This window comes from Lepisma saccharinum, chromosome 15 (assembly GCF_977018435.1).
Source record: "Lepisma saccharinum chromosome 15, izLepSacc3.1, whole genome shotgun sequence".
NCBI classification, from domain to species: Eukaryota; Metazoa; Arthropoda; class Insecta; order Zygentoma; family Lepismatidae; genus Lepisma; species Lepisma saccharinum.
This window is the reverse complement of record NC_139243.1, coordinates 26,454,137-26,477,729: the sequence shown is the minus strand read 5'-3', so window position 1 is coordinate 26,477,729 and position 23,593 is coordinate 26,454,137. Positions and strand designations below refer to the sequence as shown.

The 23,593-nt window shown below is 38.2% G+C and overlaps 1 protein-coding gene across 1 annotated transcript; it reads left to right on the top strand.

The window, feature by feature from the left end:
• Positions 1-2,479: 2,479 nt before the first annotated feature.
• LOC145999172 (zinc finger MYM-type protein 1-like) lies at positions 2,480-3,775 on the top strand. The gene has a single exon (XM_083136105.1). It carries the CDS (start codon positions 2,480-2,482, stop codon positions 3,773-3,775), a length of 1,296 nt encoding a protein of 431 aa, XP_082992231.1.
• The last annotated feature ends 19,818 nt before the right edge of the window (positions 3,776-23,593 follow it).

The window sequence follows — 23,593 nt, the reverse complement described above, 5'->3', positions numbered from 1 at the left end:
AGGGTTGAAGAAGTCTGAGCTGAAAGCAAGGCGGCGGGGTAAAGGCGGGTAGCCTTTCTGGTCATAAGACCCAGCCGTCGGGCCCGATTTTGCTTGGCTCGAAGGAGGGAACTTTCGCAGTGTTGCTCTTCAGAGATAAGTCGCTAAATCTGACTGATTTGTAGAACCCGCTGGGGAAGTAATTCGTGAGAAAAGTAATATCTACTTTTCTGCCTATTTTGGAAAAAAAATCCAACTGGACGTCGAAAATATACTACATATCTGTTGTAAAGAAAAAATAAGTCGAAATATCGAACGAAATTCCCATCACCATAGAATCTTTCACTTTTATATTTTTAATAAAAACACGCAGGAAACTTAGTATATGAACTTTACTTGGTGATAGAATTCGATTTTTTACATTGGATTTTGCAATATTTAGATCCACATTTTATTCAGCAGATGCTACTGGAGTTTTAGCGCTAAATATATTGTAGTTGTTAGTAACACTGGTTGTTGATGTGCCTTGCTGGAGTGGAGGAATTGGAAACAAAGCAAAGCGTTATTTCCGTGTTGGACTTTGCGGCTCTAATTGTTGTTCTTTTAGTGGAGTGGAAGGTGTCCGATAGTGTACAAACGGTAGGGTAGTGAGTGAAGATGAATCAGATTAGAGCGTTATTACATCCCTCGTTTTCCACGTTACCATATGAGGATAAATTAAAAGTTAAGCATCTTGGCCGGCCCACGCCAGATTTAAACATCACTTGTACACAAAAGAGTGGTAAAGGCAGTGACGTGCACTGAGGAGTAGCTAGTCTAGCAGAGATAGATCAATCAATCTCACATCTCGAATTATATTCAAATCACAATATTTATTGTCTTGTTAAAGCCACCACAGCTCATATGCAACACTGTCTTTTCCACGCACTTCTCGTCCATCGGTGTTCTCCGCGGGCAAAGCAGGCTGGATACCCTAGCTCGCTCTTCTTCAGCCAGGCCAGTTTCCAGGTAGAAACGGCCGGCCCAAGGAAAAGGAAGATTTCGACCTCTACTTCCCTTGCCCCCACGCACCCCGCTGCAATGGTTGAAAGCCCAGGCTTTCAGGTCCCCCAGTCTATCTCCTATAGGACAGATAGGGGATTGGTTTCTCATATTTTTTTTGTAAATCCTCTAAAGAACACAGGGTAAAATTTTCTGCAGTACTTATGTTCTCTGTATTTACACAACCTTTTACACGTTGTACAATATGTGTGTATGTATAATATGGGATGTAGTTTTATTATTTATAAAATGGGAACGTGTTATGTGCAGACAATAATGTTATGCTTTCTTTCTTTTTTTTCTTTTTCAAATATGGAATATATAATGATTAAATTACAAATATGTGCTCAGGCTCTCTCTGACTCTCGTTTTAGTAGTGTTTTATTTAAATATACTAATATATTGGCCTGTAACAGTCATAAATATGGATGTATTTACTTGGGCAAGAGAACGCGTGTTCATATTGTTGTTGGTTTGGTTTATTTTACTTCGCTTTTCTGCCACATTTGGTTATCGCGAAAATGAGGATTGTGTGATGATATGATGAAATTGATGAAGGGACCTCATATGAACAATCCAGGCCAGGATTGGAATCCGTGAGAGTGCGCATTCTTGTCCTATGTGTTGCAGTGAATAATGAAATAATTTGGAATGAAAAATGTATCTCAGAACTCAAAAAGTCAAATGAATATCATTGAAGAAACTACAAAAAAGTGTGTTGTGTTTTGTTTCCTGTCACCAAATCAACCAAGCGCGGGGGAGTGGTTATCACAGCGCGCTACGACACCAGGCGTTCCGGGTTCGAACCCCGACCCGGGCATGGGCGTTCCCTATGCTAGTCCCTTCATCAGTTTCATCGTATCATCTTCACAATTAACCAAATGTGACAAAAAAGCGACGCTAAGTAACAAAAATGAAATCAAATCATTGATTGATTGCTCAAATTGGTTTATTTTACTTCGCTTTTCCGCCACCTTTGGTACAACAAAATAGATGAAGGAACACACACAAAGAACACAAATGGCCAATCCGAGATTCGAAACCAGGATCTCTGGCTTAGAGTCAAATCAAATAGTTTTTTTTATTTTCGAATGTGGGTGGGGGTTACGTGTACTTTTTTCTAGTACTCATTCATAATTTTACAATCTTTTCCTGTTATTGACATTCTTCTTTTTTGAAGAAATACTGGCCCTAAAGAGAGGAGGGGTGTGACTCACACGAACCCACCCCTTGAGCACGCCACTGACTGCTACCCCAAGTGTCGACGTCACCGCACGTCACTGGGTAAAGGCGAGAGGCGTCGAAAGTTCAATAGTGGCATATATTCTAAGAACAAGTGGTTATGTGGTTGTGAAGAGAAAATGGCCTTGTTCTGTTTTCCGTGTGTAGGCTACTCTTCGGCGGGGAATTCCACTGGACTAAAGGGGGTGTTACAGATATTGTGCATGTGTGGGAGAAAATGAAAGCTCATGAAAAATCAACAGAACACATGAACAATGTAGTGAGTTTATCCATGTTGGGGAAAGTTAATATCGAAGCTCAACTGAGTTCGTATTACAGAGAATCCATTGCGAAGCACAATGAACATGTGGACAGAAACAGGTATGTGTTGAATTTGATAATAAATTGTATTCGTTTCTGTGGCGCTCTTGAATTGGCTTTGAGGGGTCATGATGAGAGAGAGCAATCGGAAAATAAAGGCATTTTTCGGGAGTTAATTCACTTCAGTTCCGAATTAGATAAAGATTTGAAAGATCACCTTGATAGAGCTCAGTATAGTTCCTACGCTGCTAAATACACTTCGAAAACAATACAGAACAAACTGCTTCAGTGCATGCTGGAAGTGTATCATAACGAAGTTCGTGAAGAGATTAAAGGTGCAGATTACATAGCGATTATTGCTGACGAAACCACCGATGTGTCTAACCAATATCAATTTGTTATTGTACTGCGTTACATAGTTGGAGGAAAGCCTGTCGAAAGATTTTGGAAATTCATGAATCCAGGTGGACACGATGCAAATGCTATTTCGAAATGCATCCTTCAAGAACTTGAGTCAATTATAAGAAATAATTCACCTTTATTGATCGCACAAAGTTACGACGGAGTATCGGTAATGAGCGGGCGCATCAATGGAGTGCAAAAGCAAATAAAAGATAAGTATCCCTTTGCAAATTACATCCATTGCTATGCACACCAAATGAATTTAGTGATGTCAAAGGCAGCTTCCATCAATAGGGACGTGCGAATCTTTTTCGCTAATCTGTCTTCGATTTGTTCGTTTTTCTCCAGTTCTTCGCAGAGAACGGCAATTCTGGACGAAATCGTTCACAGGAGGTTGCCTCGGGCATCTCAGACGCGATGGAACTTTCATTCTCGCGGAGTGAACACGGTGCACGAGTACAGAGAAGACCTCATTACCGTCATGGACACAATTCAGAACCGCGATGACATAACTCTGCAAGCCACCCTCACCCAAGCCTCATCCTACAAGCTGCTGCTGCGCGAAGCGAACTTCGTGTTTTGGTTGACTTTCTTCCATCACATTATGCCGCACGTAGAAATAATCTTCAGCCAACTGCAAAGGAGGAACGTCGATTCATTAAAAGCTCGCCAGTGTTTACAAAACTTCGAAACATGCATACAGGCAGTGCGGCAGCAGATTGATAATGTAATTGATTCTGTTAAACTGGAAACTGGCGGTGATGAAAGTGCACCCAAAAGACAGAGGACAGTACATTCCAGGGACCTGTAACGTAACCCAACTTGTAACGCTGTCAAGTTACGAACGGAACTATCGATATGCGTTACAATGGCATTGGCGTTCCACACAGTACCGGACAGATTGGACCTACCTACAACCTGGGTAAATTAGGCGTACCGTTACTCAACGACCCATTCGCTTCAGGTACTGAGTGGAACGGGTCTCGGATGGAACGGGTACGATCGTACCCGTACATACTGTACCTGAACGGTAGCTACCGGGTACGAAATGGAACCACAAGTTGGTAACCGGTACTTAAGCACTATGACCAGCGCTTTTTATTAAAATACCGGTACGTGGATAGAAATGGATGAAGCGGGTAACATTTGTAACAGGAACTTACAGTACGTATCATAACATACTGAGGGTATCCGAATTAAGTTTACTGTCAATCAAAATTCGACAGCAGCAAATGGAATACCGATAAATATAAACTTCTTTGTTTAAAAAAATATTATCATAACTTTAGAAAAAACTAATTCGTGATCTTTCTGGATAATTATTTATCCGAAAAATATGTATAAATACTACCTAGTTTATCTTTCATTAATTTGTTAATAATAGTATAAGCTATGCAAAAATTTCGAAGACGTCACTCTGGCAAACTATTAACAATAGATACAATTAGTTTTAACAAGCTCATGTAGAATATACTAATTACAACGACCTGCGCAGAAAGTCGATATTCGTCCTTCAGGCAACCTGTTACTAGGAAGCATGCGCAGTAGGAACCATTACTTTTAAAATAGATAGAGAAGTGAAATTGAGTTTGACGGTAGATTATGCTAATTAGAGCACGGCAAATCAACATGATTGCGGAAGTTGATGGATGTCATATTGAAAAATGTTACTTCTTAAGATAGAGACGTGAAATTCGGTTTGAAGGTAGCTTATGCTAATTAGAGCACGAAAAATCAACATGATTGTGGAAAACCGGAAGTTGATGGACGCCATGTTGAAAAAGAAATACTTTTTTGTGTCGATTTAGTTTTTTTTATTAAAAATTAAATATGAATTCCATCAACCTCAGGTTTTTCAGAATCATGTTGATTTGCCATGCTCTAATTCCTATAAGCTACCATCAAACCGAATTTCACTCCTCTATTCTAAGAAATAACATTTTGCAATATGGCGTCCATCAACTTTTCGTTCTCCGAAATCATGTTGATTTGCCATGCTCTAATTCTACCATCAAACCGAATCTCCCTCCTATACCTTAGGAATCAACGTTTTTCAATATGGCGACCATCAACCTTCGGGTTTCAAAATCATGTTGATTTGCCATGCTCTAATTCCCATAAGCTACCAGCATGCCGAATTTCACTCGCTTATATTAAGAAATTATATTTTCCAATATGGCGTCCACCAACTTCCGGTTTTCCACAATCATGTTAATTTGCAATGCTGTAATTCCCATAATCTACCATCAAACCGAATTTCACTCCTCTGTCTTAAGAAATAACATTTTTCAATATGGCGTCCACCAACTTCCGGTTTTCCACAATCATGTTGATTTGCCATGCTCTAATTACCATAAGTTACCATTAAACCGAATTTCACTCCTCTGTCTTAAGAAATAACATTTTTCAATATGGCGTCCGCCAACTTCCGGTTTTCCACAATCATGTTGATTTGCCATGCTCTAATTACCATAAGTTACCATTAAACCGAATTTCACTCGTATATCTTAAGAAATAACATTTTTCAATATGGCGTCCACCAACTTCCGGTTTTTCACAATCACGTTGATTTGCCATACTCTAATTAGCATAAGCTACCGTCAAACCGAATTTCACTTCTCTATCTTAAGAAGTAACATTTTTCAATATGGCGTCCATGAACTTCCGGTTTTCCACAATCATGTTGATTTAACATGCACTAATTAGCAAGATCTACCACCAAACCGCATTTCACTTCTCTATCTTAAGAGGTAACATTTTTCAATATGGCATCCATCAACTTCCGGTTTTCCACAATCATGTTGATTTGCCATACTCTAATTAGCATAAGCTACCGTCAAACCGAATTTCACTTCTCTATCTTAAGAAGTAACATTTTTCAATATGGTGTCCATCAACTTCCTGTTTTCCACAATCATGTTGATTTTAACATGCACTAATTAGCAAGATCTACCACCAAATCGAATTTCACTTCTCTATCTTAAGAGGTAACATTTTTCAATATGGCATCCATCAACTTCCGGTTTTCCACAATCATGTTGATTTGCCATACTCTAATTAGCATAAGCTACCGTCAAACCGAATTTCACTTCTCTATCTTAAGAAGTAACATTTTTCAATATGGCGTCCATGAACTTCCGGTTTTCCACAATCATGTTGATTTAACATGCACTAGTTAGCAAGATCTACCACCAAACCGAATTTCACTTCTCTATCTTAAGAGTTAACATTTTTCAAAATGGCATCCATCAACTTCCGGTTTTACACAATAATGTTGATTTGCCATACTGTAATTAGCATAAGCTACCGTCAAACCGAATTTTACTACTCTATTTTAAGAAGTGACATTTTTCAATATGGCGTCTAATTTCCAGTTTTACCAAAATCATATTGATTGGCAATGCCAGGTCAACCCGAATTTAAGATCTGTAAGTTAGATGGTAACATTTCTCAATATGGCGTACATTAACTTTCCCTTTTTTCCACATGTAGTAGTTCGTAATATTCTAATTACATAAACTATCATCATGTCGAACTTTCAATATCTTGCTTGAAAAGATTTTTTTTTAATATGTTGGCATCACCTTGCACCCTAATATTACGTGTATTGGTTATATAAAAGTAACATTATTAATAACAAATCTCACGATTCCATATTTATTTTTATATATATTGCCGACAACCTCCATTAATATTAGTTATTATCGATTTTTCAAGAATTCAACAATGAAAGTTTTGAAATGAAGAGTTACGTGACATAAATTTTCTGATCCATTCAATACCCATTTGATTTGTTGAAAATAGGTTTTGTTACAATTGTACCCGATCCCAAAGTTTCAGGTATACCCATCATGAATTTGTACTGGTATGATTCTAAGGAGAGGTACGTACCGTAACGGAACCGGCATTCACAGAAGGAACAAGTTCCATGCTTTCTGGTACGGATATTTTAACGTTCCACTCTGTGTACCCAAAGCTGTCGTCCCCGAAGCACTCTCGGGTACGAACGGAACGGTATAGCAGAAGCGTTACTGTTCGCCTTACCAAGAGGTTCTGGTATTTTCCTTGGAACGGTCCACAGCACTTGGGCCGGTACGCGGTACCCGGTACGGAAATAACGCGGAACGGTGACAAATACCAATGAATTGCGTTACGTTACAGGTCCCTGGTACATTCTGACAACAAGAGAAGAGAAGCACTGGAAGTATGCGATACCATTTTGTCCGAAATGAAAACAAGATTTCAGTTCACGACACACCTTGCGGCGGCAAAATTGTTCGATGTGCAGGAATTTGAACACCATTTAAAACACTTCCCCGATGGGCACCTAAAAGAATTGACCAAAGCGTACCCGTTCTTAGAAGACTAAAGACTAAAAAGTGAACTCCAAGTATGCTACTCCTGACCAGAATTGAGAGCGGTGTCTGGCGCTGTTCCGTTCCTTTCTCTCATCATGAACGAAGAGTTATGTGATACATTTCAAGAAACCACTAAAGTGCTCAAATTGCTAATAACAATGCCAATGTCATCGTCAGAAGCAGAAAGGTGCTTTTCGATGATGAAGAGAATAAAAACATTTCTACGCAACACAATGAAAGAAGAAAGACTCGCGTCGTTGGGCATGCTCTCTTGCGAGAAAAGTTTTGTGAACAACATAGACAATTTTAACAAGAAAGTGATAGATTTATTCGCAAACAAAAAGGAACGCAGGATGGACTTCATCTATCGCTCTTGCTGACTGTCTCGCGAGGAATGCAGGCCTTTTCCTCTCTGGATCTCGGTGAGTAAAGCATTTCAGATTGTGACTATTGTTTAGAAAATTGATATTTTGTCTGCATGTAAATTCTATTAAACAAAATTCCATTTACAATTACTATTTCACTAGATTCCTGTCATTGATATGCTAACGGAGATTTTTTCGATTTCTCGATCACGTTGGCACTACCCATCATAGCAGGCGCGGGCCGCCTCTGCCTCCAACCACGATTTTACGTACAACACGTTGTAATAATCTTGCGATCTTATAAAAGCAGGAAATGTACTTGAACATTGCAATGGCCTTGCCCTAAGGGAAGTCTTATAATGGAAAATATTACGTAAGATAGCTTCTAGTTCTTTTATTTTCGATCGAAAGGAATCTAACGTACTATAAAAATCTGGCGGCTATAGGGAGCTTAGATCTGTTGTAGGGGTTTCACTTTCATCCCCCCCTAACCTCTTTGTAGCGCTGTCCCTGGCTGTTTGTATTTTGTCCAATGAGTACAAGCTAGCAAAATTGTGATTTTCAACAAGTTTGTAGATAATTCTGCAGGTGTTCATAAAAACAGACGTATTTCATTAGTTGTTGCTGTGGTTCATTTTCCATTTTCAGAAAAAAACTATTCACACTCTTTGCATACGCTGCGTAAATGAGGGGGTGAGGGAGAAGTTGCTTAATAGTCTCACTTAGAAATTTAGTGCAGAGGAATCTTATAACCCTTCTTAAACAACATTATGCTTTTATAGAAATAAAAGTAAATACTATTTTCAAACCGACGAAAGTTCCAAGTAACTACGTAAGGAAAGGGTAGTATATTACTTGTAATTGGACTCTCCCACTAGCAAATTTCTTATTAACACCTCCACATATTTTATTCTTTAGTTGTATTATCTGTATGTGTCTGCAGAATAAATTGTCCATATATTGCACATGAATAAATTATGTGTAGTTGTTTTGAATTTGCGGTACTAATCCACGTTTATACGTAGAGTCCAGCGCAGATATTTCTGCCGTGCGATGCGCGAAACAACTAAAGAAGCAGTGTTGCTAATGGAGCAGATAGAAAAATCGCTGCAGTGCGCCGATGCACAGCTGTTACGTACAACAAGAAAATTGGAGAATTCAGGTCTATCTAACGTTGAGTTTTAAACGTCATGCATTATACCAGGACTAGGATTAATATGGGTACTATTATCGTATGGGCAAAACACCTCCGAATCATATATTTCGGACTTCTTTACATTGCTAACGTGTTGCGGAACATTTCTTAAGGCGAAATAATGCATTTCTAACTAAGATAATGTTTATTTTCTCTATTTACGAGTACTTACTGTTACTTGTTGTTTCGAATCTGTAACACATTATGGCCGTGATAGCATACTGGTTTAGGGGGCGTTCTGAGAGTGTTTTGTCGATTTATGCAGTGGTGCAACCTCGTTCACCGGAAAATATCTACTTTCGTGCCCCTATTTGAAATTATGCTAATACGTCGCATTTACGTGTAGAACTTGTGAAATAACCTTGCGATTTACCACGTTCATTGTCCATCTTCCTTTCGCAATTCGGAACCATCTTTCTTTCGCAATTCGTTAATGCTCTTCCTTTACGCACAACACTCTTGCAACCTTGAACATTGACGTCAGACGAGGAATGCCTACGTGGTTAGGTTAGGCCTGTTAGGTTAGGTTCCATTAGCATAAATACAAAGAAAAAATAATATTTTCGCTAAGAGACGCGTTACCTTTGTATTGCCTAACATGAAAAAGGTCTCTCCTGTGACGTCAGAACACAATGTTGCTAGGGTGTTGTGCGATAAGTGACACCCATTCGGGCCGGAACCATCTTTCTTTCGAAATTTGTTAATGCTCTTCCTTTACGCACAACCATCTTGCAACATTGAATATTGACGTCAGACGAGGAATGCCTACGTGGTTAGGTTAGGCCTGTTAGGTTAGGTTCCATTAGCATAAATACAAAGAAAAAATAATATTTTCGCTAACAGACGCGTTACCTTTGTATTGCCTAACATGAAAAAGGTCTCTCCTGTGACGTCAGAACACAATGTTGCTAGGGTGTTGTGCGATAAGTGACACCCATTCGGGCCGGAACCATCTTTCTTTCGAAATTTGTTAATGCTCTTCCTTTACGCACAACCATCTTGCAACATTGAATATTGACGTCAGACGAGGAATGCCTACGTGGTTAGGTTAGGCCTGTTAGGTTAGGTTCCATTAGCATAAATACAAAGAAAAAATAATATTTTCGCTAACAGACGCGTTACCTTTGTATTGCCTAACATGAAAAAGGTCTCTCCTGTGACGTCAGAACACAATGTTGCTAGGGTGTTGTGCGATAAGTGACACCCATTCGGGCCGGAACCATCTTTCTTTCGAAATTTGTTAATGCTCTTCCTTTACGCACAACCATCTTGCAACATTGAATATTGACGTCAGACGAGGAATGCCTACGTGGTTAGGTTAGGCCTGTTAGGTTAGGTTCCATTAGCATAAATACAAAGAAAAAATAATATTTTCGCTAACAGACGCGTTACCTTTGTATTGCCTAACATGAAAAAAACTTTCCTGTGACGTCAGAACACAATGTTGCTACAGTGTTGTGCGATAAGTGACACCAATTCGTGTCGGAACCATCTTTCTTTCATAATTCTCTTCCTTCCAACCTTGAATATTGACGTCAGACGTCAGACGATGAATGCCTACGTGGTTAGGTTAGGCCTGTTAGGTTAGGTTCCATTAGCATAATTACAAAGAAAAAATATAAAAAACCTCTCTCCTGTGACGTCGGAACACAATGTTGCTACAATGTTGTGCGATAAGTGACACCAATTCGGAAAAAATGGCTTGTTCCGAACTCGACAGGTGGTTCTAGTGAAAACACGGGGAGGCTGAAACACTGGCTACGGGGTTGCATCGTCTTAACACACGGAACATTGCACTCTCATGCAAAAAGCAAATGGCGTGAGGAGAAACAGCGTGTCGGACAGAGATTTTCGCAGAAAACAACACGCATTCACATTAAAATGGATCAAATCTACATTCAGGAACTTCCAAAACGCTCAAGAAAATGATTTCCGTAAGTACTTTCTCCTGTAAATTTGAAGGAAATTTCAAGGAATCCGTTTTGCCCATACGATAATGTTACCTTAATATGTACTAACAAGTGGCTTTGTATGTAGCTACATACATATGGACTAAAAATTCGCAAAATATGAACTAACACATAAGTAAAATTACCAAAAATGCTGCAAAGAAGACTTCTTCATACGATTCCTTATTTGAGTGATTTCAAACAAAATAAAAAAAAATATATATTATTTTTCATTGCATTAATGCACTGGTGGCGTTCTAACTTTTCACTCCCAAAACCCGTATACACTGGTATGGAACTGCAACGGCAGATAATAACATGCCAACGTGTTAAACCGCTACAATTTCACCATAACACTCCTCCTCAAGCAGTATTATTATTTCCTCTCTGAGATCGGCGACAGTCGGTTGCCTTTGTTGTACATTTACAAAGGATGCCGGCTTCCACAACAATAACAAGTACATATACTGCCACTAGACGATAAGCTGCGCGGCTTTTTCTTTTGTTATGAACCAGGGCCGGCGCTAGTCATTTTGCCTCCCTGGGAGGTGGCGGCAGATGCCGCTCTATTTCGACCCCCCCCCCCCCCGGTCATTACGCAGCAACGGAAAATTGAAAATCAATATATTCCTAACTAAAACATCAAAATATAAAATAAATAATGAGACTTCTTATGCTATTTCAATACTATTCAGCGCAAAAGAATATCTCGCTCGATCACAGTTTTCAATAGGCTTATTTTTTTCTTCTCTTCAAATTTTGCCGCTCTGGGCGATGGCACGGTTCGCCCTCCCCTTCCGCCGGTCCTGCTATGAACTTGGTCACCCATCAAAGCATGGCAATTTTAACACAGAAAACAATATGTATCGTATTAAGGAGCAAAAATGACTGCCTCCTCTATGCAATTTCTACAAGAACACGTGCCGGAGCCAGAGTTGAAATGATGTTGGAGCCACATAATTGATTTATTTTGAATAATTCCAAAATTATGAAATATGAACAATTTGTTGCTGCTGTTCGCTGATCTCTTGCCAAAATGCTTTATTGGGATGCTAACACCATGAATGGCTTCCTCCTTCATGAACTCGTGCACGTTGCTTAGAATTTCCCGAGCTTGACTATGCAAGGTTTTTGATTTCAACTTCGACAGAACTGGAGGCATTATGGAATTTAACGTTCATTAGCAAACACACACTTTTACATACACACACGCAATACACGCACACAACGTCAAACCGGTCAAATACTTAGTATAAAATAAAACTATGGTGCTTCCAATCCAACAAAACTCGCCGCCACTTTACCTGCCTTTCCCATTCCGTGACAGAAATAGTGCTTCATTATTACAGTTGGCAACACTAGTTACTAGCTAGCCAATGAACATGCACTGCATAAAAGAAGCAACCACTACGCCGTGCTATATTGCCACATTACCGTCCCTGCCGAACGGTGGGAACCGCGAACTGGAGCGCTATTCAATTGTTTTCGATGATGTTTGCGCGAGTGTGTCCAGGAATGGAATGACAATATGGCAACAATAGCGAAGGTTTTCGAGCAGGGTAGAACTCGTGATGCTAAGAGAGAGGGAGACGAAACGAAAATTCGTTTCTACGCAACGGCAAATTTATGTGTGATGCACTCTACATTAGTCTTTGAACGACAGAGATGGAAAATAAAGCGCCAGCAGAGAACAATGGTGCAACTGAAGTTGAAATTCATCTAATAAAGTGATTTTAGGTGCGTCGGGACACACACGACCGTGTTTTGTGCCCATCAATGTAATACAAACAATTAGATGGAATGAGGGTTTTATTTCGTAAGCTAACTTTTATCAAGGCCCTTGCTCCCCATAATCGGAGGATCTGAGCACGCCTAAAATTCCTTAGGCCTATACAGAAATAGTGTTACATTACATAGTGTTATTTGTCGTATATCCAGAAAGTTGATTGATTGATTGATTGATTTACTTCTCTTTACTTCGCTTTTTGTGCCACTTTTGGCCAATTTGCGAAGATGAGGACGAGTGATGGATTGATGAAATTGATGAATGGACACTCACAGTCATCGGCGCCCAAGCCGAAATTCGAACCCAGGATCCCTGGCGTCGTAGCGCGATGTTCTAACCACTCCCCCATGGTGGCCGGACCCAGAAAGTTGAAAGTGAATGCAATTTTTATGGTGTGTTTTGTATGGTCATTATCAATAGTAAGTCTGTCATATTATTCCACTAAATAATGTCTTTGGAAAAGAAAAAACAACATAATTAATATATTTTATTTTACATAAGACCTATGCCTAAAAGTACTTTTGTATATGATGAAACAGAACTATCTTATGTTGCGATTTATCCTTGGGTCTGACTGTAATATATATATGTAATTGATGAAAAAATAACGCAGTAAAGTATTAAGTAAATATATAAAATATAAAGTAAATATATAAAACATAAAGTAAATATATAAATCAGCCCTTCCCATTTGTGAACAATATACTGGGGAAATCCACCGTCCTTCACTGTTGTCATTGCACTACAAACCCATCGTGATTTAATATTAGGATATAGCGTAGTGAAGAACTGTTTACAAGCATCGCCCAAACCATTGATTCTCCCCCCAAAACCTTTCCCTGCCTTCTTCTTTCTTTTCCTAGCTCTCAGCATGCGGTTTTCTTGGAAGACTGGCCGATTGTGAAAGAAAAAAGGGACGGAGGAGGAGTGTTGGGGGGGGGGGGGTTGAGCGCGAGCGGTACAGAGGGGGAAACGGCTAGCGTGACCAGCTTAGAAAAGTAGAAGTTAAAATTTACATACATTGCTCTGTACGTCGAAAAACTACAGACATTCTAAAGAAAATTCTCCAAGATCAGTTTCATTTCTTTGCTGTAGAAGAACAGTTGAAGCTTTCTTGCGCTTTAAAATGTTGATTCAAGTTATTACATACAACTGACGAGCAAGTGTATTTTACGAAATTGAAATAAGGAAAACTACGTAATAAATAATGTATTTAAAAAAAGGCTTCGCGACATAACAAATTTCATATTTGATCTTTAACTCAGTAAAATTTAAATGCGACACACTTGACTGTTCGAGCACAGAACGTCGACGCAAGAACCTATTTTTTAGGTATCATCACCAGCGGTGATACGGGCTCTTAAGACCGTAACCACTACGCAATGGCGTTTAGTTGTCGCAAGGACGTCTAGAATTTAATACGTCGAAGGCATCATTTACTAGTTGGAAGAACTTTGCTTCACGGTCTTTGTGTAACACATGTTGTATGGCGCATGCTGTGTGGCGAGATAATAATCTTGCAGCCATTTTTACATTTTGACGGGCACAACCTTTCACATTTATGTGGGCATCTGTTATGTGATGAGTTACTGTCAGTTCTGATGCCTGCCGTTCCAGAAGTTCTTCGATGAGACTTCTCTTTATTACTGTACCACTGGGTAAAATAAATTCCTCGTCCAAAAAATGGTTTCGTAAAAGCTTTAGAAGATGGGGGACGTCGTAGAAAACCACACCTTCCTGTTAGAGTCAACAGGGTTGAAAAAAAAAGTTTTCGATGTATCAATACACAATTCCTTCACCACCTTGGCATTCTTTCCCCCCATATCACACGTGACTGCTACAATTTTCAATCCTGATTTCTCACATTCTTCGATAATATTTTGAAGCAATTTACTTGTCATAGTTACATCAAAATCATAATACACAGGTTGCTTCCACTGAACGCACAAACCTCTAAGCATGACTACTTGGACATTATTATGTGGTCCTAATATTTTATCATCACACGAATCGTAGCAGATGCGACAGTCAATATTCATTTCGTCAAACGAAAGTACAGTAAGGCGTTCCATATCGCTAAAATCACTTGTTTTAGCTTTCAATAAACATAATACTTCATTTAAAACTCCAGGTCTGCATTTAAATGATTTAGTCCACTTTTTAAGAGTTGAACGTCCAGGAAGTGGAACGTTACGTTTTCTCAAAAATGCATATGATTTTGTTGAGGGAGCCCTCAAAGCTAATGCATTTGCAATGTCTTTTGAATTCCACCTCACTCGTTTCCCTTCACTTAACAAGCACTTAACCTGCCCTTTCGTAAAACACCTGGACAATATTTTGTATACTTCCTTATTCACTGCCTTGTTTTTATAAGTCTTCGTCAATAGCACTTTCCGTGCATTCTTCACAGAACCTAAATATTTTGCTTTCTTTAAAGCTGCATCGTGTTTCTTTAACGCCGTGTCTTTCGCTGCATTAATCTTCTTTAAACGTTCGATTTCAGATTTTAATTTGTTAATTTCCTCACGAGCTTCAGTAACTTCCTGTAACTTGATGATAGGTTGAGTATTAGTCATTTGACTGCATTTTAGTTTAAATGGTGAGAGTCCCTTTAGCTTCGACATTGCCCTGATTCTTATCTCTCTTGATTGAAGGCGCTGTCTTCTTGCTTCAACCTAAAAAAAAAAGACAATATTGTAAGTATCACAATAATTACTAAGTTCATGGTGGGTGAGAAATAACTCTCTATTATAACTTAAATGACCTCATAGTCATGCAAGGTGGTGCCCTTTCGTATTTTGCACGCACTGTTCGTGACTGACTCGACATCAAATTACCGGGACGTAGGCTGGGTTGTCGCGGTCCACATGAATGGCCAGCAAGAAGCCCTGACCTCACCCTACGTGACTTTTACGTGTTGAAGAGGGTGAAGGAAGAAGTTTATAAAACAAAGTCAAAGACTTTGGATCAGTTGGAGAATTGCATTCGGCATGTTCTGGCACATGTGGAATTTTAACAATTGTGCCTATGTGAACTTCTAGCACTTGTAAATTTGTACCATTCTACTGTGCGATGTATAACTGGTTCCATTAAAATCGATCAATTAATATTAAGGCTATTAAATATTTATAATAGCGAGTTATTTTTCACCCACTCTGTAGTTTATTAACACTTTCAAATTTACAGATGGTATGTATTTGTATGTTAGCTATTTTACGTTACTCTTCAGATTCTCCAAGTTGATTGCGATTAGGATGAATTTGTATTTGTGTTTTTGTTATTTAGCATCTCTTTCCTTCCATTTTGGCTAACGTTGAGGATAAGTGGATGATTACATTAAATTGATGAAGGTACACTCACAAAGAACACCCATGTCCACGCTGGAACTTGAACTCTGGAACTTCGGTAGAAAGATGGAAAAATCAGGTCTTCAGCGTGGCAGTCAGACGCCTAACCGACTGGACATTTGAGCTCATGTAAAATAAATTCAATTTAATCCAGAAACACGAAGTATTAGATTTTGTATGGTGTCTTTAAATTAGATATTTATTTATGCTATAATAAATATATATGGTAATGTGACTGCTCTTTTAAGTTTTTGGTGCTTGTTCGCCTTCCCATGACAATATATTGTGTTATAATATTATATTTAAAATATCATTGATAGAACTTTATTCATTTTGATATGTATGCATTACAATGATTCGCTTCTTTAGCTATTATCTACAACCTCAATGTTTGACGAGAATGTTCAAAGGATGTGCAAGGGCAAAACGTCTGTTTTATAAGTCGTATATTACATTTTCTCAACTATTTGTATAATAAAAATTTGTCTACAAACGAGCACAATGTGAATACAAGTGTTAATTAAAATTAGTGTTGGCTATCCACAGGATATTCAAAGTATTTATTTCCCGGTGGTGTTTGAACTTCAAAGCTGAAAGGGTCTATATTACTCTCAATATTTAGTAAATAAATAACCAGAAACTGAGTTTTGATCGTGTAGTGGTTTTTAAAAGTTACACATGTGATGATGTGGAGGGCGTTTAGAGTAATGTGGAAGCAAGTCTGAAGTTTGAAGAAACAAATTGAACCTCTTTAATTTGAATAATTTATGAATAATTATGTCGTGAAAAGTTAATTGTGCAACTCGTAAGTTGCTGCTGTCTAAGGCATTTTAAAAGCGTGGATAATAATAAGGCTGTTAAACATAACATTTCCAACCCAGTATTAAGACCAACACTAAGTATGTAACAATAAAATTGTAATGACACGAGCACCATTCTTGACCTATCTCACACGGGTAAGGGCAAAGAACCATTACACAATCTAACCTTAACTTTACATTGATTTGATTTATAGAAATGCATTACTTACCGATTCTTGTGATGTGCTTGACGTTCCGTGCCAATTAGGAACATGCTGATTTGGAACTGCTTCGGCTCGAAGTTCTTTTTTCAAAGGCAACCCTAATAATTCATTTTTCAGGTCTCTTTTGTAATCTTCAGGTAAAAAGTGAACTGAACATACACATGAATTGTTAACGTTAAACTTCTATCTTCGTTTGCAACGATTCACCCATTCCTGCTGCAGCAACTTATTTTTTGGGAAGCAATGGTATTTTATTCCAGACGATTTCCTTCCATTATTTTTGCACGTGGCAACAGAACAGACAAGGTGATTTGTACTCATTATACGGGCACTTCAAGGAAAGGTGCGTACACATAAAAATCAATACATTTATGGCAAGCTTCCTTAAATGCTAACGAAGTAAGTTCGATTCTGTCCTCTTAATGACGTCGTAGCGCACACAGGATCATGGGAATAAATCTCGGAACCTCGGGAATGGCATACGGGTCATTCCACGTCAAATCATCCAGGCCATGTCACCCACCATCTCCGATTTTGATGAAATTCGGTATACTTATAGAACTTTTCATGCTGATTACAAAAATGAAAACTTTTTGAGATTTGTCAAGGGGTTCAGGAATTACGCGTTTTAAAAAATCTCCGTGTACGCCACGTGCGGTTCCACTTTGAATGACACGCATTAGGTTATAAATTATAGTATCTTCTCTCAGGTTTGCCGTAGAAACTTTAAGTTTGATTTCTTTTGCTCAGGATAGTGTACGCTTTCATTTAAATAAGGTTTCTGATCAATGTATCAATAATCATGTATTTTATGTATAGTTTCATGTATTTTTTTAGAAAAATAAATGACTAACTTCAAGAGCGAATTTCGTGCAATGCCCCCCCTTCAATTTCACCCAAATTTTATATACAGGTAGCTGAGAGTGGGTACTAATGCTTGATGGAAAAATTGGGATGGGCGGTTCAGAGACAGGGTGATAAAAAAATCATTTGCATTAAAAGTTAATCTTATTTAAAATGCTTATGTATTTAGCACAAAGTCTGATGTACAATATGTTTTGAGGTATAATATTCAAAATTTCTGTTCACTATGTGTGAAGGTAAGCATATGCGTAACCTGGTGGGGGCAAAGGGAATCATTTTCCCTATCCAAAATTTATAGATTAATTAAAACCTACAAATAATAATTGCAGTGAACCCCGATTTCAAGTTCCTCGATTTTACATTTCCCTGCATTTTGCATTCAATATTGGTGGTCCGAACATAGCAAATTTTCCTCGGTTTTACATTTTCTCGCATTCTAAGTTTTTTCAGCTTCGTCCCCTGAACAACGTAAAATCGAAGTTCCACTGTATCTAAGTTAGTTTCAACTGTCTTCAATTTTTTAAAAAAATTATAATCATAGTCATTAGCATTCCCAAGCTTAGCAAATTTTCTTCGAGAACATTCTTCATTTTGTGCATTTTATCTCAATATGGATTTTTTTTGATACTCTTCACGGAGATACGTAATATGAAGTAAGAATTAATAATACACATTTGTGCTGATTGAAGTTTTTCCAAATGGAGCTTGTCTTGCCACATACCACAGAAAATCTCCTTGTGATGGGGTGGTTGGAACACTTAGAAGACTTGTATAGACATCTACAGTATCAAGTAACAAGTGCAGCAATAAAGTACCAATTCCGTAGAAATAGTATTAGAGGCATAAATTTCTTATTAATCACGTAAGGTGAAATGACAACAACCCGCAGTACAATGTGTCAGCGATTGCAAAGTACTATACAACAGCACCAGGAAGATTAAGTATGCACTATTTTGAACTTAGGCTACAAGCTATTTACAGTGTTTGGTAAGTTACTTTTTACAAGTAACAGAGTTTCAGTTACTCATTTAAAAAGTAACTCTGTTACAGTTACTGGTACTTTGAAAGTAACTGAGTTACTTTACAGTTACTGTGAAATAAACTTACAGTTAATGATCATTGATTTGTGTAAAAATTACAATTGTGTTTCTAGTACATAATCCGTATGTCTTCATATACCTACATTACTACTGCAAATAAATGATGAAACATGCTTGAACGATTATATTAAGAAATCATTTGTATGCTGACTACGGTATTTTGAATATAGTGCCATTGATTCCCCTTGCACCTATTTCTTTCTCCTCCATTCCAAGTTCAACAAGATCCAAAGATCCACTCCTTCAACGATGACTGTTTCCTAGCTCGATAGTCCACCTAAAACACTGAAGTTTTCACATACAAATAGATATGAATTCAAGTAAAGCGTGGATGAAGTTAGCATGCAACAAAGCATAGCTTCCTTGACAGGCCAGCAATTCCAAGAAAATCCTTTTACGTAGCATCCAGAGAAGGTACAGATATATATTTTTTACAGTTGGGAACAGAAAATGTGAACGGCACAATTTATAGTGCATGAAATTTTGGCAATGCATAGAATACAATCGAGTAAGTATTTTTCGGTACTATCTTCATGGGCGTAACTTGGGAACTCGGGAACTATCTTTGGTTGAGAGAATCAAAGTTTTCAGTCCCATAAAAATAGTGTCAAAGATTATTTGCTAAATACATTTGAAAAATCACAATAATTACTCTTTTTTTGTTTGTTCCTCAAGTGCCAGGAGGTTCACAAAATATATTTAACTTGTAGGTTTTAATTAATCTATAAATTTTGGATAGGGAAAATGATTCCCTTTGCCCCCACCAGGTTACGCATATGCTTACCTTCACACATAGTGAACATAAATTTTGAATATTACACCTCAAAACATATTGTACTTCAGACTTTGTGCTAAATACATAAGCATTTTAAATAAGATTAACTTTTAATGCAAATGATTTTTAATCACCCTGTCTCTGAACCGCCCATCCCAATTTTTCCATCAAGCATTAGTACCCACTCTCAGCTACCTGTATATAAAATTTGGGTGAAATTGAAGGGGGGGCATTGCACGAAATTCGCTCTTGAAGTTAGTCATTTATTTTTCTAAAAAAATACATGAAACTATACATAAAATACATGATTATTGATACATTGATCAGAAACCTTATTTAAATGAAAGCGTACACTATCCTGAGCAAAAGAAATCAAACTTGAAGTTTCTACGGCAAACCTGAGAGAAGATACTATAATTTATAACCTAATGCGTGTCATTCAAAGTGGAGCCGCACGTGGCGTACACGGAGATTTTTAAAAACGTGTAATTTCTAAACCACTTGACCAATCTCAAAAAAGTTGTCATTTTTGTAATCAGCATGAAAAGTTCTATAAGTATACTGAATTTAAACAAAATCGGAGATGGTGGGTGACATTTTCACAAAATTCTGGATGATTTGACATGGAATGACCCATACCTAATAAAGGTACCTTGGGTATGCAGCACAAGCAAGCTTTCAGTGGAAAAATTTACCTCCACGTAGCCCATCATTCGGCGGTGTCTGGGAAAGCGCCATAAAATCCATGAAGTACCATCTTCGTAGAGTCGCCAAGAATGCTGTACTGACATATGAAGAGCTGTCAACTCTTTTGTGCCAAATCGAATCTTGCTTAAACTCTCGACCTCTTACATCCTTACCTGACTCTCATGAAGAATTTAATTACCTCACTCCAGGCCACTTTCTTATTGGTGGTCCGCTAACTTCCTTTCCTCAACCAGACTTAACTGATCTCAAGGAAAATAGACTTTCCAGGTGGCAACGAGTTCAACAGTTTCAACAAAGGATTTTGGAGAAACTGGTCCAGAGATTATCTTCATGGTATGCAACAGCGTCAGAAGTGGACAACCACGCAGCCCAACCTGCAACCAGAACTACTTGTGCTTCTGAAGGAAGACAACCTACCCCCATTATCCTGGAAAATGGGCATTATAGAAGAAGTGTTTCCAGGGAAAGACAATTCAGTTCGTGTAGCCGTGGTTCGCACCAAGGATGGAGTGTACCGAAAGGCTCTCAGTAAGATTGTGCCTCTTCCAGATGGGAAGATCAATTGAGCTTTCATGATTTAGTTTGGATGCTGTGCATTCCAATGGGGGGGAATGTTGAAGATTGTATATAGTATTGCTTTCTGCTCTTCATTTGTTTTTATTTTACTCCCACTGGGAGCTTCTTGCAAGAACGCGGATTTCTGGGAGTGTGATATTCTAACAGCGGCATGATGCATGTCGGCTCGCGGCAGTGGGAAGAACATTTTTCAGCTAGCCTATCGGATGTGGGCTTTTGTGTATCTTATCAGTGTGCAAACGTATTTAATTACTGTATAATGCCAAGTGAATTAAAGGACTTGCATGATATGCAAATTTGTTGCTGTATCCGTTGTTCCAACTCTATGGTAAGGTATTCAATATGGCGTCATCCCCAGAGGTGCTAGTTTTCTTTCGTGGTGATACTGGAAGGAATCTACATTCATTTATATACCAAAACCATTGCCTTTGTAATATGTCTATTCCACACATTCCTTGTATAACTCACATTGTATGACCTCTTGTATGTATTATCCTAGTATGATTTCAATGTATACCCTGTATCTTTTCCATGTATGTCCCACATACATGCATTCCAACTGCATTTCATAATGATTCCATTTTACACACATCGCCCAAAAAAAGCCTAACGTTCCACACAAGCTGAGGGAGCAAAACATCCACAACGAACTGCCAACACGCTCAGCTTCCAAGGAGCCAAACACCACACTTCTACGATGCCAAAACCTCAATTCTCACGCTACAGCCAAGTTCATAGGAGCAAACCTTACCCCCGAACCCTAGAAACTCCCGCTGTTGCAGTTGCAGCGGAAAAGCAACTCATCAAAATTTCTCCTCTTCTAACTAGCACTTTCACACCAAAGAAAAGCAGAGTCCTACGGGACGTTACTTACACCACTTCCCATCAATGCAGAATGATCATGATTGTTTTCTTCTACCTGGGCAGTGCTCGAAAATTTTTCTTCAAAGCTAGGCACCAGCTCTGAAAATCAGGCGCCAGAAAAACACCTACTAGCAATTGTGCATACTGCAGTATGTTTCAAAAGTCCCACAATTCAAACTTTGAAAATATATATCATGAAAATCGTAAGAGATATTTACACCGGGTTTTCTGTACTAAACTAATCCTGTAGGCTATCACTGGGTTCATAAATTTATGTTAGCATTTATCTAAATAAAGGCAATTACATTATTTTAAAAAAACATTGTTAATTTGCTGAAGACATCTGAGAACTAATTTTCAACAATAAATGCCAACTCTTAAACAATTTGTGGGATCATTTGTTGGTGTTTGGTTGTAAAATAGTTGTTTTGTGAGGTAGCTACAGCAGAAGCAGGAAGGACATTTTTATTGGAAAACTTATTGCACATGAGAGTAAGAATGAGTAGTAAAATACTCTTCAGTAAGGCACACGTACTGCTCTAATGAACACGCCATACTGAATCAATTAAAACAAACAGGCACAGTAGCAGCGAAAGTGAGCGAAGAGAATTCAATGTAAACAGGGGCAGCCTAGGATTCTCTCAAGAGTCCAATTTCGGCACAAAATCTTGATTTACGATTTTTCACGTAAATGTATAGCCAATACTTAGACACATGTTTGCGACTGTTGGCAATATTTCGACCTGCTAGTGTTGCCATATACAAAGATATGTCCCAAAAATGGCACTTTTCGCTCAACCCATAAAATCAACACCCAAAAATTCATCAAATGTTGCACATGACCAATATTGGTAGCAAATGACAGACTGACATGGCATCAGTGATCAAATGTCTGATTATGAACCTTCGATAATTTCGTACATATTTTTCTTACTCAGAAGTTCATTTGTGGAAAAATTTGAATGGTGCTTTCCGTTATCTTTCAGTTATTAATTTATATAATTTTCTGTATGGAGTGAACTGATAATTTTAACATTGAGAAATATCTCAATGGATGATTCTTTATAATGCAGAAAACCCGGTGTAAATATCTCTTATGATTTTCATGATATACCACATTTGCAAAGTTTGGTTTGTGCGACTTTTGAAACACACTGTATAAGATGCTGAGCATAACGGTATTCAAAACATCGCTAAATCATTTGAGAAAGCAGGAAATGGGGTGTTGGGGGACAAAGGGTAAGAAATTGTTACTGACACTATGGAATGCTCACAACGTTGATAAAAAAAAATCATATGCTAACTTATGCTGTACTGCAATTACAGCGCCTTGAATAACGTAGTGTGCAAAACGACCCAAGAAACTGGTTCCCAAGACAATGACAACATAGATGGCAGTGCGATCCGTACAGGTGCTAATTTTGTTATGAAAGTAATGCTGCTTAGTTAGTTTTTGGAATATATTGTGTAGATTTGTTTGTCTTGAAAGGCGGTAAGTGAATTGATGGAAGCAGTTATATTTGTGGAGTGATTTGCAGTCACGAAATGGCATTAATTTACACAGAAAAGTAACATAAATATGTGTTATGTGCAACGCAACACGAGCAGCAACATCGCAATGTGAGGCTGGACGTCGAACGTTGGATTGTGTACACAAGTTTATTTTTGTATGCTAATAAAATTTATATTTTTGTTTGGGAACACTAAATGTACAAATA

Coding starts and splice junctions, on each gene's coding strand:
- LOC145999172 (XM_083136105.1), top strand. CDS start 2,480: ATGAAAGCTCATGAAAAATCAACAGAACACATGAACAATGTAGTGAGT.